Source organism: Magnolia sinica, chromosome 15 (genome assembly GCF_029962835.1).
Source record: "Magnolia sinica isolate HGM2019 chromosome 15, MsV1, whole genome shotgun sequence".
Lineage (NCBI taxonomy): Eukaryota > Viridiplantae > Streptophyta > Magnoliopsida > Magnoliales > Magnoliaceae > Magnolia > Magnolia sinica.
This window is the reverse complement of record NC_080587.1, coordinates 50,897,609-50,916,704: the sequence shown is the minus strand read 5'-3', so window position 1 is coordinate 50,916,704 and position 19,096 is coordinate 50,897,609. Positions and strand designations below refer to the sequence as shown.

At 37.2% G+C, this 19,096-nt stretch overlaps 1 protein-coding gene across 1 annotated transcript; it reads left to right on the top strand.

The window, feature by feature from the left end:
• Positions 1-377: 377 nt before the first annotated feature.
• LOC131227715 (dynamin-related protein 4C-like) lies at positions 378-2,841 on the top strand. Its single transcript, XM_058223518.1, has one exon. The coding sequence runs from the start codon at positions 568-570 to the stop codon at positions 2,584-2,586; it is 2,019 nt and encodes a 672-aa protein (XP_058079501.1). The 5' UTR covers positions 378-567; the 3' UTR covers positions 2,587-2,841.
• Positions 2,842-19,096: the final 16,255 nt, after the last annotated feature.

Sequence of the window (19,096 nt, the reverse complement as noted above, 5' to 3'; positions counted from 1 at the left end):
GATTACCTTATGCAACATCAAAATGACATTTTACCCCTTTTACTTCTAAATCCTCTCCTACAAAGAGGATTTCTTTTGCACGCCCATTTCATTTTATTTAAAATCGTTTACTTCAATCCAAATACACCTATTATTTACCTCCATTTACTTGCTCTATTTACTCCCATCCAACGGCCTTATAAGTACTACCAGATATCCAACCTTTCATGCACCCTTTTTTTTTTTTTTTACACACACCCCACACACTCACGCTAGTGGAATTTCACCACCTATGGGTACTGGAACCCTGGACCGGGTGTTGAGACTCCTGAGAGTCTACCACCCGAGCAAGAGTAAGACCCACCTTTCATGCACTCTACCTACCCCCACCGTCTCTCTCTCTCGGTGGCCAGATTTGGTCTAGAAAGCCCTGAAATAGATAACCACGAGAAACCAGTACTTCCCACTCTAGCATCTTCCTACAATGATCGCATCCGCCCCCTACTTGATGCTGTTGATAGTCTCCGAAACTTGAAGGTATTCAACCTTTCATGCACCATCTCTTCCTTTCTCAGTTGAAAACATAATATGAACTCTCTTCCTAGTTCATCTACTTCTCTCCAAGAGAAAATGGCTATGAAAGATCACCCCGAGAAACCAGTACTTCCCCCTCTGGTCTCTTCCTATAATGATCGCATCCGCCCTCTCCTTGATGCTGTTGATCGTCTCCGACACTTGAATGTGATGGAAGAAGGCATTGAACTTCCTACCATAGTCGTAGTTGGAGACCAATCAAGTGGCAAATCAAGTGTAATCGAGTCACTTGCTGGTATCAGCCTTCCCCGTGGACAAGGCATCTGTACTCGTGTCCCACTCATCATGTGCTTGCAAAACGTCCCTACCGACAAACCACAAATGCACCTGGAGTATCAAGGAAAGATAGTCCTGACATCAGAAAATCAAATCTCAGATTCTATCAGCATGGCCACAGATGAGATTGCAGGCAATGGAAAGGGCATCTCCAACATTCCTCTCACTCTTGTAGTGAAGAAAAAAGGCGTTCCTGATCTTACCATTGTCGATCTTCCTGGAATAACACGTGTTCCAGTCCACGGCCAACCTGAGGATATCTATGAGCAGATATCCAATATCATTATGGACTACATCAAACCAAAGGAGAGCATTATTCTCAATGTTTTATCGGCAACCGTTGATTTTCCAACATGTGAATCAATTCGGATGTCTCAACATGTTGATAAGACTGGGGAGCGAACATTGGCTGTTGTTACAAAAGCTGATAAGGCTCCTGAAGGTTTGCTAGAGAAGGTAACTGCTGATGATGTGAACATTGGCCTTGGTTATGTTTGCGTGAGGAATCGAATTGGAGATGAAACTTATGAAGAAGCAAGGATCGAGGAGGCAACATTATTCAAATCTCATCCTCTTCTCTCCAAAATTGATAAATCGATTGTTGGAATACCAGTTCTTGCTCAAAAGCTGTTTCAGATTCAAGCAAATAGCCTATCCCAATGCTTACCAGATATCGTTAAGAAAATCAATGACAAGCTCAACAAGCATGTCACTGATTTGAATAACATGCCGCAGAATCTTACAAATGTTGCTGAGGCAACGCAAGCTTTCATGCGCGTTGTTGGTGCTGCGAAAGAATCACTTAAGAAGGTGCTTTTACGTGTTGAATTTGAAGATTTCCCCGACGATGTGAAAATGCATTGCACTGCTCGGATGGCGGAAATGCTGGATGGGTTCTATAAAGACTTACAATCTAAGTCTTCTGATAATTATTCGACATCATCCTGTGCTTTCTTAATGTTGGAAATTGGGGTTTTGGAGGAGTCGAAATGGATTGGGCTTCCTAATTTCCTTCAGCGGACAGCTTTCGTCGCATTATTGCAACGGAAGGTGAATCGAATTGCCCTTGGTCCATTGGATTTTATTCAAAGTATCTTAACCTACATCGAGGAAGTTGTCATTCGCATCGTTTCAGAGCACTCGGAGGAGTACCCGCAGCTGCAGTCAATGACCAAAAGGGCAGTCCATAATCTAATTGACAAGATGAGGGATAGGTCCGTTAAGCATGTTAAGGAGATTATTGAAATGGAGAAGATTGCTGATTACACCTCAAACTCTGATTATGTGAAGACATGGAGCAGTTTAATGGAGAATCGAAAGACATTTATTGAGGTAATACAGGACCCTAATATGGGGACAAAAATCATGTTTCAGGACTTCGGTGAAGTTGAGGTTGGCCATTTGAGGCAACACTCACTGTCGATGCTTGAGCAAGCATTCGACATGAAAATGAGATTGACTGCATATTGGAGGCTTGTGTTGCTGAGGTTGGTAGACAGTTTGGCTCTTCGTCTTCTCTTTAGTGTTAAGAAATTGGTTGAAAGGGAAATGGAAGAGGAGATTGTTAATGAATTGATGGGGTCACACACTTGTGGGATCGAAAGGATGTTGGAAGAATTGCCATCTACTACTCAGAAATGTGAGCGGCTGAACAAGGGCATTAAGTTGCTTAGGGATTCAAAGGATGTTGTTACGAAGATAATGGATGGCATTGCAGCAAGGCACATTTCTGATTAGGGTTTCTGTTTGGTAGTTTTGATTTTCTTCTTTGTTAGGGTTTTATCTTTCTTGTTCTGTTTTGCTCGTTTCCATGGCATGCTGGCCATGTGAACTTCGTTTATTATAGCATGTTATGCGTTTTGGTTTTAGTAATATGAAGTTAGTATGTTTCTTACATTACCGTGTTGGATTCTCTTTTCCCTCATTGACTGTTAATCGTTAGGATCATATTGAATGCATTATAAAGAATAAGAAAGATGATCATCTACCCCACTTTAGTAAACCCTCAGAAAGTGGTTATTTTTAATCTCTTAATAATGATTTTCTTTTTAACGACTTCCACAGCCCTTTCTCGCCTAAATACACAAGGGGTGGCAATTGCTCGGGGTAGGCTGAACCCAGCCCTTGAGGATACTTGAGACCCTACTTTTCAATCTCAGCCCATGTCTGGCATAGGCCTAGCTCAGCTGGCTCAACCCTGAGCTCGAAAAAATGTTTGGCAGACCCAGCTTGGCCTGGAATTGTTAAAATCCTTATTTTTCACCTAAATGTTCCTAATCTATCTGTTGATCAAATGGGCAACACATGTAAAAAACCCTTAAATGATTCAAAATTATTCATTCAATAATGGATGGGTTGCTCAATCGAGGAACAGAATGACATTTGTAGGAGCAAAGACAGATATGAATCGGGTTAGGTTGGGCCAGGTAGGGCTAAAATGACTTGAGTCCAAGCCATGATCGAAATTGATTGGGCCATGCATGTTAGACCTAAGCCTAGCATGCGGCAAAACTAGTTATTCAAAGTTGCGTTGGACTCCCTGAACTGCCCAACTCATTACAATAATACATGAGAAATATGTAAGTTGAAACTAAACCATCCAAAAATGGTTGGCCCACTTTAGATCATAGACCAAATATATGAGAGACATAGATTAAACAATCTAAATAATGGCCCTACTCTAGATAGATCATAAACCATCACAAAATAGTGAAAGCAATATGTTTTGGTTGTCAGATTTGTGGATACCGAATGAATTACACTTATATTTAATTTCAATTTTAGAATAGTATATTATCTTTTAAACGGAATATAAAATGTTCACTACACCAAAAAAGCCATTTAGGTACGGATACTTCTTTGGTTCTGAAACGGCTTAAAGCCGTATTTGGTTCTGAAACGGCTTAGAGCCGTACTAGATGTTTTGCAAATCCCTATTTCCAGCCCCAATCCCATCACTCCAGACCCTCCCAGCCCTCTCGCGCGATCTCTCCCTCTCTCCCGCTCCCCATTCCTGACCCTTCTCGATCTCTCTCCCTCACTTCGCCACTCCGTCACTCCCTCCCTCTCGATCTCTCTAAAAGCTTCTCCTATTCAATTCAATGGCCTCAACAATCAGGTCAAAACGCCTTGTTTTCCTTGCCGTGCAGCTTTGATGGTTGCAGAGGGATCAACCCATCTTTCATCCGTCCGATTCTAGGAAGCTCTCCATCTCTGATGGAAGCTCTCTCTCTCTCTCTCTCTCTCTCTCTCTCTCTCTCTCTCTCTCTCTCTCACCTATACTCTGATGGGAGCTCACCTCTTTGATCCAATCTTGAGCAGCTCTGAAAGAAGGTCGAACTAGACGGTAACCGCTGATCTAGATTAGACCCTCCTTGTGTCCCAAAACCCTCTTTCTCTGCTCTTTGATCCTTCTCCACTAGTAAGATTTCAATCTTCTCATTCCTCAATAGGTTCTTTCCTCTCCAATCTTTTTGAAATCTGTATGCATCCAAATCGTTGGGTGTAAAATCAATCCTATTGCGTCCATCTATCTTTGATTTTTTATTTCTCTTCTCATTTCAGGTTTTCTGATGCCCTATCAATGGTTCTATTTTTATATATAGAGAGGCAGAGGCAAGCATCACTCATCTCTCACCATCACCTTCATCTAATCTCTCTTCTCTGATTTTAGCGGCCTCTGATCATATCCCATGGGATTTTTGTGTATTTCTCTAGAAAGAGCCTTGGAAATGTCACAAGGTATGGGATTTCTCAGATTTTGATTATTATCTCTCTTCATTTCTTTAGTCTTAGATCCATTTTGGGATATTTCTCTTGAGATCTGTGTATGTGATTTGATTAGTGTTTGGAATTTCTTTCATTTTGTTTTTTTTTTTTTATTTAAAATAAATTGTTGAGATGGTTAGCTTTGGATTCTCAATTGAAACTTCCCTAGATCTGTTCATTAGATTGGGGTTTCCCTTCTAATTCTTTTGATATTTGTTTTTTTTTTTTTTTTTTTTTGCTTGTCTTTTTATGAATGCATGTTTTGTTAGATTTGGAGAGATGGGTGATTCTCTGATGTTAACTCATCCTCATTTACAATGAAAAGTTATACTCTAGAATTGTTGAAAATGGAGCTAATTTATGTTTCTTATCATAATTTGTTTGCACATTCTCTGGAGCTGCATTTTTTTACAACAAAATAGGGAGGTATTGGAATCATGTCTAAAGCAAGATTTCCCGATTTGATTCTTTTACATTTTTGTGATAAATTATTTCTATTTGATTTGAGTTCTATAAGCAACATGTGGTTTTCTTTTTCTTTTTAAAGAAAAAATTCTTCTCATTGAGAGGTTGTTGTGAGCACAAGCTAGATCGGAAATATTTATGCAACAGAATTACTGATACCCACTATGTGTATCTTGGTAAACTTTGAAATGATGCATGGCGTTGGTCTTTTGGTTGTCTTTAATTTTTGTAATTAAACAATATTTCACTGTGCAAATCGTTTGGTGCTTTATTCTTTTTATCTGCATAAATCTCTGTCAGGATTCAAAGTCCATGCATCTGTAAGACGTAGCTTGGAGTTGATTTGGAGAATTGTAAGAGCTCATGGAGGGGACAACAAATTCATTCCTAGTTTAGAAGTGAAGCTTGCCTAATTTATGCTTCATATTAGACATTTTAAATGAACTTTCGGTATTTCGATACTATAGGACATGAGCGATTGTAAGTCTTGGGCTGAACTATCTATTGGTGTGATATTTGTAAGTTACTTGTGATGTTTCTTGTAACTTGAAAATTTTCTTTTCATCTTCTTTTGCCTTGTGGAAATTTGATTTCATCTAGATGGGAAGTAGATCCCTAAGCACATGATTAAAATTGCTTTTGAAAATGTTCTATGCTTTTTTTTAAAAAACACAACTGCTCCCTCACCTGAACATGTCATTGCTTCAATTTAGATTTTGCGCAGTTATGGTCTGGGAGCAGATAGGCATTAAATATGTTGGCAGTTGGATAAACAAATCATAATCATAATCTTTTCTTGACATGGCTGTTGTGCGATGCTCAGTACCTGTGTCCAATATCATGCAATGTGGGTATTAGATCTGTCTCAGAAATTGCCAGCCATATCCAAATAATTTATATTAAAATAATAACTAAAATTATAATTTAACAAAATATGTTAGTAATATGATCATCAACATAGCCTTCTCCACACTATATGGGGTTGTCTTTGTGTAACTTGTTTTGCGAATCATATTCAGAACAGGAATTCTTATGATTGCATGGTAAACTTTTTACTACCAGCTACTCACCTTACATCAACCCTTTCCTTTATCCTGAGTTGGGACTGGCAGGCACATATTGCTTCCAGGCAGAGCTTCAATTAGTTAGAAGATATTAATTATTAAATGCCAAGCTGTGTCCCTGTATGCAGTGATTTGGGTTCAAGTGAGTCTCTTGCCTCGAGTTGTACTGTTACCCAACACCCGCATCCACACTGAGGTAAGATAGGGTTCCAAAGCAATCCATGAGATGTTAAATGATTTTGTAACTTTTTTTTATAAAAAAGTATAGTAATGATATGGCTGTTCCTGGTACCTAGTTGTTGCCTTGTTGGTATTGGATACAGTTACTGTCAAATAAACCTGATTGCACTCAGCCCTTCTTTAATTTGGTAGCCCAGAGACACATCTGATTCTTAATTGTACTTGAATTAATCCTGGAGACGATAGTTCGTTTCATAAAATTCAAAGCTAAGATATTCTCAAATTTATAGTGTTACTGCATAACTAATCCTGAAATTTATACGGTTAGTTATATCTAGCATTTGATACTTCACTCATTCTAAATTTCTTTAGAGTTCCTGGTCATGCTCTGTCATACAAGACCTACATAAATTGAATGAGTAAACATGTACAGAAATTGTATTGAAGTTGCTCATCAACAAAGACCTAAATTGAAGGATCAAGCATGTAAGGGACCTTTTAATAGTTGATCTGCATGTATGGGATATGGTTCGTAATCTCAGATCTTTTTCTAGAAGATGGTTGCAATATGAATCTTTGAATGTATTTTCTTGTATAGGTTTTCAATTCATTGTCCTTTCTCTTAATTGAACTGTAGTAAATCAACAACTTTTTTTCAATCCGTTTTTGTTCTTTATGTTGATTTGTCTGAGTGGTTCTTATTGAGATGAATTTATTCTACGCCTTTCTTGTCCAAGACTTCTGCTGATGCCACTCCTAAATCATCCGATGACATCAAATAGTTTTTCATCAATCTTCTCCAATTTCTTGCAAGGTAAGTGTTCGAGATTATTCTCAATGATCCAGTGCAATTTCGATTCAATTGATGACCATATGGCACTCTTTTCAATCACTACCATGAAATGTAGAGTTGCTCTACCTGATGGTTGCAGATGATGTTCATTGTACATGCCATTTTGGCCCCCTATGCTGGCACATACAAACTGTATTCTGATTGCTTTTGTTTCTACTGTAGGTCCAAGCCAGAGTCCAGGAAACTCTGAAGAAGCATTATCTTTCAAAAGCTCTTGCAATGAAAGAGCAGGTGTGTTTTGTGGTATGTACTGATTCTATATTCTCTGTATATACCTTGACCTTGTACTTGTGGTTGCCATATATAATTTCATGTTCTTACAAAAGCACTATCTTACAACAGCACTATTTTTTTTTTCCTTTCCTTTTCCCTCTAAACTTGTGTTGTTAGTCAGTGAATAATTGTTTTGTTTTCATATGATCATATATTCTCAGTATGATTTAAGTACTTCATTTAGAACGATATCTACAATTTAAATATCAAATGGGGTGCTTGGGTTTTGAAGAAAGTGTCAATAGTGTTTCTCCTATGAGCGAGTTGAATTCCTTGTGGGCTTGTGAAATCTTAGAATAATTATTATCTTCCCGTATTTTTGTTTGTTTACTTGTTCCAGTGACTGAGAGTTCTATGTGAAGATTTTATTCGTTCATGTTACTAACTGGTAATGGACAAGCGTTTCAGATTTTAGATTTATGTTCCAAACAGGCCAAAGCATTAAAATTCGTACTTGGGCAGACTGCTAAGGATTGGTAGTTTAATTTCAGCATCTACTAGAATTGGAGTTGTATCTTTTGCAATTTACGGTTGTTTCTCTGTTTGCAGTTGTACTACATGTAATATTTGATAGTATTTAGCAGCAACTGGCATCGAGTATTGGTGCGGCCTTGTGACAGTGTGGTAGCAGTCTGTAGTACTGACTCCTCTGTTGCATCTCAAAAGTAGTCCATGGGGATCTATTTGTTCTGATGAGTGCAGGACTTGCGTGTCACCTTAATGCTTGTTGTGCATTGCCTTTGTATTCTTATTGACGAAAGAGTTACCAAAGGTGCACTCGGTGTTTTTAGGATTTGGTTCGTGAGGGAGAAGAAGCCTCTTTTACATCATAATTATTGCTAAGTTAGTAATAAAAACTTTGTTTTGTAGCAATTGATGATTAAGCTGCATGGCAGCAGGTGTGTTGTCAGCTCTGTAGATTTACCTGTTCCCTGCTCTGCATAGCCTTTGGTTTGCTCATTTATAATGGGGCGCTATATTTTGGTTTCATAGGTTAGTTTGAGAAAAAGTGTTCTCAATCAACAATTAATATCTTGGGAGAGGAAAATACCCTTTTGTTTTTGCAGGCCTTCTATTAAGGTGACCAATTGTGTTCATTGATAAACAACAAGGAAAGTTAAGAGCATTGGGGCCATGGAATCTTTTTTCTTTTTCTTTCTATTATTTATTTATTTATAAATCAGGATAGCTCTTGTAAGTCACAATAGGCAGGTCCAATATTCAGCAAGAACCATTCACTTTACATCCTTAGTTCTATAATCAATTTTATCCTGTATACACTTCAAAACATTCAAGATTAAAAAACTAAGACCCACTGCATTATCAATCAGATCTGTCCATCTATTAGACCTTAATAACGATTGCTTCATTTTCAAAAACAAACTTGTTGAACTGTCTTCTTATTCATCACTTTTCTTTAAGAAATTTAACTAATTTTCTTTTTTCATATGGTTTCTTTAGTGGCCATCGATCAAATGGACAGAAATGTCTAATAGTGGACGTTACACAGAAAATCGTGGACCCTGCTTGGCTGATGCATCATGGGGCCATAAGCCATGTTGCAAGGAACTTTGATGTGATGCCCTTGTTTTCTGAGCAAAATCATTTGTTGATCTGGGGCAATATAAGTCCTATAACTTAAAATCAGCTTTTCTTTAAATTATTTATGTGATGCCCTTTTTTTTCCAAGCAAAATCATTCATCTGTGCGACTCTCCTCAGGAACTATTTCTGCATCTGTTTGTAGTTCAGGGTATTATAATTCTATTATGAAAAATAGGTTTTTCTTTCAATTGATGTTGTGTTGTGCTTGTTTTTCTTTTAGAGTGAAACTATACGAAACCGGTACTGTGACAGAGTGAAACTATACGACTCTCCTCAGACTTTTTGCCACGTCAACTTCAAACCAAGTGACAGAGCAAAAGCGCATCTGCGAGCTTGGTATTCAGTCAAACTGCTAAAGCTGCACTAGTTTTATGCTGGCTTAAAGAACAAGACACAGCCCATCATATCAATTTGCATCACATGTACATTGCATCAAAATGTTGAGTTTACCTTGTTAAGCCATTAAGACATTTTTAAAAGTCTTGAAAAGTTCTCTTGGAAATTTTTTTTACAATGATGCCATTTAGTAATACACAGTTGCATTTGTCATTTCAGTTCACTAATCAATAATCATAGAGTACCAACTTCTTTTCTATTATTCTTCGTTGATTGAGTAGGACGAGTTGCTAAAAGCTGCTGCACATTTCATTTTGTTTCTTAATATTTTTATTTTTATTTTTGAAAGATGACAATTTATTAATAAAAGGCCAAAAGGTCAGCTCTGTTCAGTATTTACAACACAGCCCAATCGCTGCCTAAGAAATTACAGTTTCTCAAAGCAGGTGACACCATTGTCCAGTCAATTACATCACTCTTGGCCCTAATAAAAGCCCACAAGGAATTTCCTGACATCACTCATTTTGTTTCTTAATAGTAAATGGTTTCCTTAAACCTACCAGTATTCTATATTGGTGATCTTGTTGGTCTTTAGCAGAGCTGGGATGCACAACTTTCATATTCTTCGACTATAGCTGGAAAAATGTGAGTGTTATCTTTTCATATTTCCATGTCTTTTACTAATTCTTTTAACATCTTTGGTCTAACATCTTTTTCTAATTGATCAAGGTAATCATAGCAATAGGATTTGAATATTTGATTTCTAGATACTTGGTGATACCTAAATGGAAATCTTTATTAATGTCTTATGTACCATCATTGAATGCTTCTTCAGCAGAAATTATAGCACTATTAATTCCAATCAGGTCCAAGCCAGAGTCTCTAGATTGGCAGCTTTGAACATTCCACTTGCACTTTTAGTTGAATGTGCAGCTTCTTTTTTTATCGGAATTCTCGATTACATGTTTGTATGATACTGTTTGTTTATTACTTTTTGTTTATTTGTTTCTGCAGTCTGCTATGAAACACTGTGTTATGAACATCAGTTGGATTGTCATAAAAAGGTAAAATTTGTCCAGCTCTTTTTCTTCTGTGTTCTCCTCATAAAAAAAGTTAAAATTTGAAATTATTTGTCACTTTGAACATATTGTGTGGATTTATGGCACTATCTCTTTGATGCGCTACAGTGCTATGGTTGTTTGAACTTTGAAAATGTGTCTGTTTGAACTTTGAACTTAAATACAACATTGTTGGAGACCATCTTTAAAAATTGGACTTAAATACAAAAAATTCAGCCTTGGTGATAGTGGGCCCATAGAATAAAATTCACTTTGGCACGTGCAAACCCCACCTAGTCTTATAACAACGTGTGAGGATGCACCTTTCGGTTGAACTTATTTAAGTTCTTCTCTCTCATTAGAAGATGAAAATGGTTAAATCAGATGGGAAAGTGGACACTGTCCAGACACGGCACAATCTGAACGGAGGTATGCGTGTGCCATTAATTGAGTAGTTGGGGTTATAATTCTCTGTTTGGGTGAGCAGCAATGAGACTAATGCCAGTGGTTTTCAGATGAGCTTGCTGGTTTTAAGAGGCATGGAAGATGGTGTTGTATTTTTTCAATTCCAAAATTATTTTATCCTGCACTGTCTGGACATTCCAAATTATTTTTTGCTGGCAACTGGTTACTCTGATGCTGCTTTTTTATTTTGCATTTAAATTTTCCTGCTGTAGATTGTGTGGGACCATCAACCATTCCTCATAGTGATTGGTACCTAAAAGCTTTGAGAATTGTGATGGATACTGCTGAGAATGTGCCATGTGTGTGTGAGAGACCTAGGGCATTCCTCAGGTGGGCCTGCCCTGTATGTGCCAAAGCCCAAATTTCAGGTATGTGTGGTCATCAGATGGGCCATGTGTACAAAGAAAGGATGGTTAGGAGAATTGATCAGTGGTCCACATTCAATGTACGCGTGGTACATTTGACTGGATTGGTCTGATTTTCAGGTGATAGAAGATATGATAGGTCCAGCACCTCTTGAGGAATCACTTGGATCTGTCACCCATGGTACATTTTAGGAAGTTGGATTGAGATCCTACTTTCATGGGTTGCCATAGGAGCACTTAAAAGCACTGCACTTAATGGAGACAGTTTCTAAATAATTATGTTTGTTCTAGGGCTGATGAATGGAATGTCAACAAATGGGCATGGGAAGGGGCATTAAAAGTAATCAGCAAAGGGGAGGAGTGCATTATCAAGCTTGAAGATAAGACCACAGGTTCAATGAATTTTTAGTTACAATTAAGAGGAAAAGAAATTGATGCAGTCTTAGACAATACCATTATTTCTATTAAGCACATGGAATGTTTTAAGCAGGAGAGCTTTATGCTCGAGCATTTCTGAGAAATGGGGAGCCACATCCGGTGGAGCCTGTGATTGACAGCAGCAGGTTTGGGTCCGTTTGTTATTGGAACTAGGGTTAGTCTATGATATCTCAATACTCAATCAGATGGGAAAATTACAGTTTCCTCAATTATGTGTTTGCCTTGAGTTCAAATTACTGATATTGTAATAGGGTATGATAGTTGAGGAGTAACTTCTATTTCCTGATTTGATATACATGAATGCTAAATGCACTGTAGGAGATCTGGATGGTCTTGACTGATATACATGAATGCTAAATTCACCATTTAAGAAACAGTGGATAACATATGTACAACTATGCTATTTTGAAGGATTACAAAAGTCACATCCTTTATTTATTTTTTTATTTGAATGCAATAGTTGTAATTTTTTACATTCACTTGATTGAATCTGAAATGGATTTTTATGTTTTAATTTTATTATGTTTTTTATTTGTTCTTGCATTAAAGAATGGAATGTTGCTTTTCAGATTCTTTTCATTGAATCTGGGTTTATTTTTAATTTGTTGAATTTATTTATTTTGGGTTAAATGAGAGAATTGCTTGATTGATTGGCTGGGAGTGCTCATTGGGCCAAACAAGTGGGTCAAGAAAACAATTGCCTTGGATAATGTTTACTGAATTTTCCTCAGCTTTAGTATAGTAATTTACATGAGTTTAACTGCCTACAAACTGGAATTTTCTTAAATTTTGAGATGAGACCATTTAATTGAATTCTTAAATTAACTCTAGCTAGATGCTATATTTATTCCATTTAAGAATTAGCTGCCCAAACAGCCCTGCTGCTTGGTGTCCTGAATGGTGTCCTGGATAAAGAATTAAGATGACTTGGTGTTACTTCATCTTAGACCATTATCTAATAATGATTCAAATCATATGCAGACATTGAACACACGATCCCTGTTCTATGCAACTTTAAATGCTCTTGCATACTTGGTAAGCTTGATCTATTGAAGTAACCATTACTGTCAGCTGTCAATCATATTATAGGTTTTTTGGCAGATATTTTTCTTTTTCAGGTTTGCTCTTGGGGAGGTTATACCTTCATTATTAATCTTATCCCAATGCACGTGCTTCTGTGCATTTTAACTGGTCGCTACTCTTCTCGGCTGTACACTGCTTATGCTCCCCTCATAAGTATCCATTCTTTAAAAAAATGTATGCCATTGGGAAGCTTGTATAACTTTTATTTCTTTCGTGAACCTTGTAGGATCACTCTGAATGTCCTGCAACTTACCTCACTGGAGACAGTCTGTTATCGATGAACTATTTCCTTTTGATGGGAAGATTTTCTTTGATATTTATCTTCGTCAATGCAGGTTGTCTTGGGAACTTTGCTGGCTTCGCTGGTTCCTGTTGTGGGTTTTAATGCAGTGATGACTTCAGAGCATTTTGCATCATTTTTGGTCAGTTCATTTACAATGAGGACTCTCTCTCTCTCTCTCTCTCAACACATTTCGAGCCAATTATGATGTTCTTTAGATGATTTCGAACTTAAATACTATTAAATTGAATGCAGTTTCTTGAATTTTGCTTGTTCTTGTGATGTCCAGATCCCCGCAGATAAACTCAATCTGTTTTTTATTTTTTTTCCAACCTGAAATTCTGGCTTAACAACTTTACTTTTCGAAGATTTTAGATGTTTTTTGATCGAATTCAATATTCTTTTGGTGATTCTTGTGGATGATCTTTGAATTCTTTGAGAGATTAACGGATTCAAATGATCAAATCACAGTTCTTGAAAGGTTTTCTGTCACTTGATTCTCGACTGTGTAGAATCAGTATATCTTGAGCATCAATGAATCGGACCTCTGTAATCTCTGTTTTCTGATTTCCCGTTTTGGAGATTTTCTCAGTGAGATCCATTGAAGCTTCCTTTTTAACTCTTTTATAAGCAGTTTTGGTTGCCATTAAAAAAACAGTTCTGGTTTATTCAAGCAATTCCTAGCATGGAATGAGTTACTGTTCTTGAAATGGAAATCCCAGAAGCAGCTAGCAAAGCAAGATTTTTTTTTTTTTTTTTTGCCTATGGATTACTAGATGATTTGTGCTGTTGACTGTAAATTTCTCCGTTATGGTTTTCAAATTTGTCTCTCTTCTTTGTTAATTCAGGTTTCTTTATGGTTGCTTTGATTTCCTCATATCTCTATTTTTTTCTTCTTGATCTGGATTTTTTGGGATTATCTGTCGAGTTGGGATTACTATTAAATCAATCTTTTGTTTCTTTTTTTAGGCAATTACAGAGATCTTTTCCAAGCATTCTGTTCCTCCGCTTTTCGCAGCAATGGCTAAGCTGCTTCTGATGCGTTCTCTCATTTCTCTATTCTGCATTACTGTTTTCTGCAACCTCAGCAACTACTGATCCGCTTGATGGTTCTCTCTCTCTCTCTCTCCTTCTGATTGTTGATATGGTAGAATGACTTAGATAGAGGCTTTGGATAGAAAAATGTCAGCTCATTGTGATCAGTATTGATTTCTTTTCTTTTGCAATGCAGAAATTTGGCATTCAATCAAATCAGCCAGAACATCCCTTCCTCGGCTTCTATGAAACATCTCTGCTCCCTGTGAGTTTCTTGTTGAATACGAACTCAAAAAGGTTTTGGTTTATGAATATGGGACATTTTCATGAATCACATTTTATCTAAATGCAGGAATCTTAGCCACAATTCCCTATCTGGGCCCATTGGAAACATATTTACTGATCTACTAAATCTAAAACAATTGTAAGATTTGAAACAATACTTTTTATATGTAGAAAAGTAGATGAGAATTTAGATATCTATATATATTTGTTTGGTCTCGATTTTGAGTACTTTTGCATGTTCTTAGTTGCATTTTCTGTTGTACTACAGTGTAGCTAGTTTGTATGAAACTCGGACCCTTCATCTTTTAGGCCATACCTTGGAAGAGGCTTTCCCGGACAATCACACCAATGGATAGGAAGTTTGAAAATAAAAAAGAAGTCCAACCCATGTTCTGCATCCAAGGCCAAGGTTATTTGAAGGACTTTGGAGGAAGAAATATCTGAAAATCATTAGGGCTTTTTGGATGAAAATGAAAATCTTATGGTTCTAGGTGCGCATGTTCTGCCCCGTGTACATTGATGCTTTGTTACTCAACATTGTAGATATCTTTAGATAAATGAACTTAGTTGCAAACTTAAGATGAGCATACCTCTCTGCTTGTGTTTTTCTTTAGATTAATTTCTATTTTGATGGAATGCAATAAACTTCCGTTAATTTATTTCCCTTGACCCTAAATTTCGTGTGTTTATCAGGTTTGAAATTGTTCCTAAAATCTGACCATTGGCAACATTAAGAACGGTTTAAACCGTTCCTAAAATTTTCCCTAAGATTGACTGTTGGCACTGGAACGGTTTCAAACCGTTCATAAAATTCAGTTTCTAAAATTTGAAATGGTACCCAAAACGGTTCTGCACCGTTCCTCGACGCATCATTTAGGAACGGTTCTGAACCGTTCCTGTTTTCAACGCGTATTAATTCTATACTTGTACAAAACTGAACTGAACTATTATATGTAGTTCCAGTCTTTTTCTCAGGCATAATCAAAGATTTTCTTGTATCCAAACAGGCCATCAATTTGATAAAATGGTTGATTTGGTACTCAAGCTGACAAGTTATGGAGACGATTGCTTACAAGGGTGGTTACATGCATGCTCATCATATTACAATGGTTGATGCACATGGGCGTTTAAATTGCACAGTTGGCACATATTGACACACGTTGAGCATTGCAAATGTTGGGGTCATTGTAGATAGTTTTGTATATCATGGGTTCAATGATGACTGCCATCTGATTTTTCCTTTGAAGTTCGACCACTCATTATTTTACTTCTAACGATCCTTTGAAATTAATTTTATATGTACCGTATGTATACCATAGGACCTTGTTGTGCGGATGCCTTGTATCCTGCTCCACGTAGCTCTGTCAGTCCAACTGACATATTGTTGGTCCTATCGACATTAGTACAACCGACGGTGATACATGTTTTGACGTAAATCGAGGTATTTAAGTTCAATTGCAATTTAGGGTTTAAGTAATTTATTAGCGATTTCTCTTTAAAGACAATGGTTTTTGTAAGGTGAGAGAGTTTTTTGCACTTGTAAGGGCTTGTGAATGGATTTTTTTCAAGGGGCTAAGGTTTTTCCTAAGTGCGTATCGCAAGGGAAGATTGGGTGATCTTGTAATTAGAGAATGTGAGTGCAGTAAAATCTAAGAATTTTTTATTATTATAGTGGAGATTTCTATTACTTTGTGTCATGATTATTTTCCACAAGGGTTTTTTCACATAAAATTGGTGTGTTTTGTGTTTGCTTGTTTGATTATTTTTGTTATTCTATTTATTGTGATTGTTTTATCTTCATTGAACATGCTTTTACAAATAGCGCGGATTATTGGTGGTATCAGATCCAAATTTCTAATACCTATGGTTGATTCGAGTTTGTTGATAGCTTGAAATTTCAACAAAGTGGAATTGGAATGTCAGGTTTAAGGACTTTTGAGAATTCAATGAAGATGTTAGGGTTAAAGTTCGATATACGTAATTTCGATAAGAAGAATAATTTTAGTTAATGGCAGCGGAAAGTTAGGGACATTCTAGTATCACGAGGGTTGAGCAAGGCATCATTAGAGACCTAACTGGAGAAGATGTCGAATGATGACTGGATCGAACTCGGGGAAAAGGCTATGAGAACCATCTTACTATGGCTATCGGATGAAGTTATGTACAATGTTCTTAATGAGGAATATTTCCTAGATATGTAAGAGAAACTATAAGATCTATAACTGGCGAAGTCCCTTATTAATAAGTTGTTTGTGAATAAATAACTTATTGGGCTACAGATGAAGGAAGGATGATCTCTTGGAGCACATGAACTTGTTTACAAAGGTATGTAGCGAGTTATTAATGTTCGGAGTGATGATCAATGGTGAAGATAAAGCGATGCTACTTTTAACATCGTTTCCCACATCATACACTACAAGAAATTGGCCTTTTATCGACGAACTTGTTTTCGACGACGAAATAAATTTCGTCGGTACACATGACTTTTCCCCGATGAAATCATATTTCGTCAGCAAAAGATTCCCACCACGACCAAATATGTTCCCGCCACTATTTACAACAACGGCATGAAAACTTTTCCTGACAACATTATGTATCATTGGTGAAAACTATTTTCCTGACGATTATTTTGTCGGTAAATGTAATTTTTCGTCGGCAAAAGATCCCTTGGTATCCTTTCTGATGACGGAGAGGCTATTTTTACCAACATTATAAAATATCGTCGGTAAAGGAACTTTTTACCGTCGAAATAGACACATCGTCAGACAAAATGAACAGTGGACATATTATTTCACTTGTGTGGTTAATCATGGATGTTGATTTGTAATTTTTGTTTTTGATGTAGCTAATTAGTATATTTAAAAACATATGTACGGAGTGGATGGAACTGATAGAGCACGGGTGGGCCCAAATATTTTTGAAGCCTTTTACTGACAAATTGTGAAAAGTATTACCGACGAAAAGTTTCGTCGGTAATAATGATATGTTTTAACTCAAACCGACTCCAGCGCCCATCTCTCTCTCTCTCTCTCTCTCTCTCTCTCTCTCCTCTTACCCTACCCCCCTCTCTCGCTCGAACGAGCGCTGTTGCTTGCTCGACGCCCCTATTCCGGTCACCCTAAACCCTAACTCGCTGCTACTTGCCTAACGCTCAATTGTCTCCCTCTCTATCTCTCTCGTCTCAAATCTCTCTTATGTTGGTCGAAAAGGTATTTTATTTCATTCTTATGTTTTCAGTCTTTTTGAAATGGCGGTAAATCAATTTTCGTTTGGATGCCCGTAAATGGTTTAGTGCCTATTTGGATGCCTGTAAGTTGGGTTAGTGGGAAGTGACTTATTGGGAAGTCACTTACAGGTGCTGTTTGGGGGAAGAAATTCACTTGTAAGTGAGCCATGCATGTACATGTACATGGATTGCCTGCTGACGCTGCCAGTAGCCAGTGCTCTATGGGCCCCGCCATGATTGATGTGTTTTATCCATGCCATCCATTAGTTTTAAAGACCATTTCAGGTCATGATCCCAAAAAATAAGACATATCCAAATATCAAGTCAATTACACAACAACAGTGCTGATTGAACCCCAGGTTTAAAAGCTTCCTAGGTTCCACTGTAATGTTTATTTTTCATCCAATCTATTAATTAGGTCACAAAGATGAAGAAAAATAATAATAATAATAATAAAAAAAATACAAATATCAACTTTTTCCAAAAATTTTATGGCCCCGAGAAGTTTTTAACGGTGGTTGCTCAATATTCACCAATGTTTGCTATGGTGTGGTTCAATTGAGATTTAGATCTATCTAATTTTTGGTCTCCTGCCATAAATTGATCGGTAAAAGATGCTGCCAATAGCAATGCGGCTACCTAGACGTTGCTCCATGGGGCCCCACCATGATATATGTGCTTTATCCATGCTGTGCATGTACTTTAAAAGATAATTTTTGGCCATGATTTCGAAAATGAGACAGATCCATATTCAAGTGGACCACACCACAAGAAAATAACGAAGATTGAACACTCACCATTAAAATCTTCCTAGGGTCCACTGGAATGTTTATTTTCCATCCAACTTGTTGATTAGGTCACAAAGACCTGGATGAAAGGAAAATACAAATATCATCATCATCCAAGACTTTGGTGGCCCACAAAAAGTTTTTACTAGTGGGTGTTTAATCACCACTGTTTCTTGTGGTGTGGTCTAAACAAGATTTGGATCTGGCTAATTTTTGGGCTCATGCCATTAAATGATCTATAAAAAATAGATGTACGGCATGGATAAATCACATACATCATGCTAAGGCCCACATAGCCTCAATTTCCTTCTTATAAAGAAATTGGAGAGCTTTAGATTGGGTGCACTTTATTGGCACCGGTACCACTCGAGCGTACTGCCTAAGAGATGAGGCCTCCAAAGTTATTTTGAAGCCTCAAGAAGTCATCATGAATTGAGTCGTTGGTCCATCCTAACCCAGCTGTGAAGTAATATTAATAGTATACTAATGATTGTAACATAATATTAATAATTCAATATATGGTAATAGAGGCCAAGGCATTGCATTCGTTCCTAGCATTAGGCCCAAACATGGCCACGATTAACTCTCAGGATTGAAAATCTAGGCTAGTTTCAGTCGGTGGAGATAAAGACTTTCCCTAAAACCAGTTCAATGCTAGTTGGACCAGCTACCCTAGCTTTC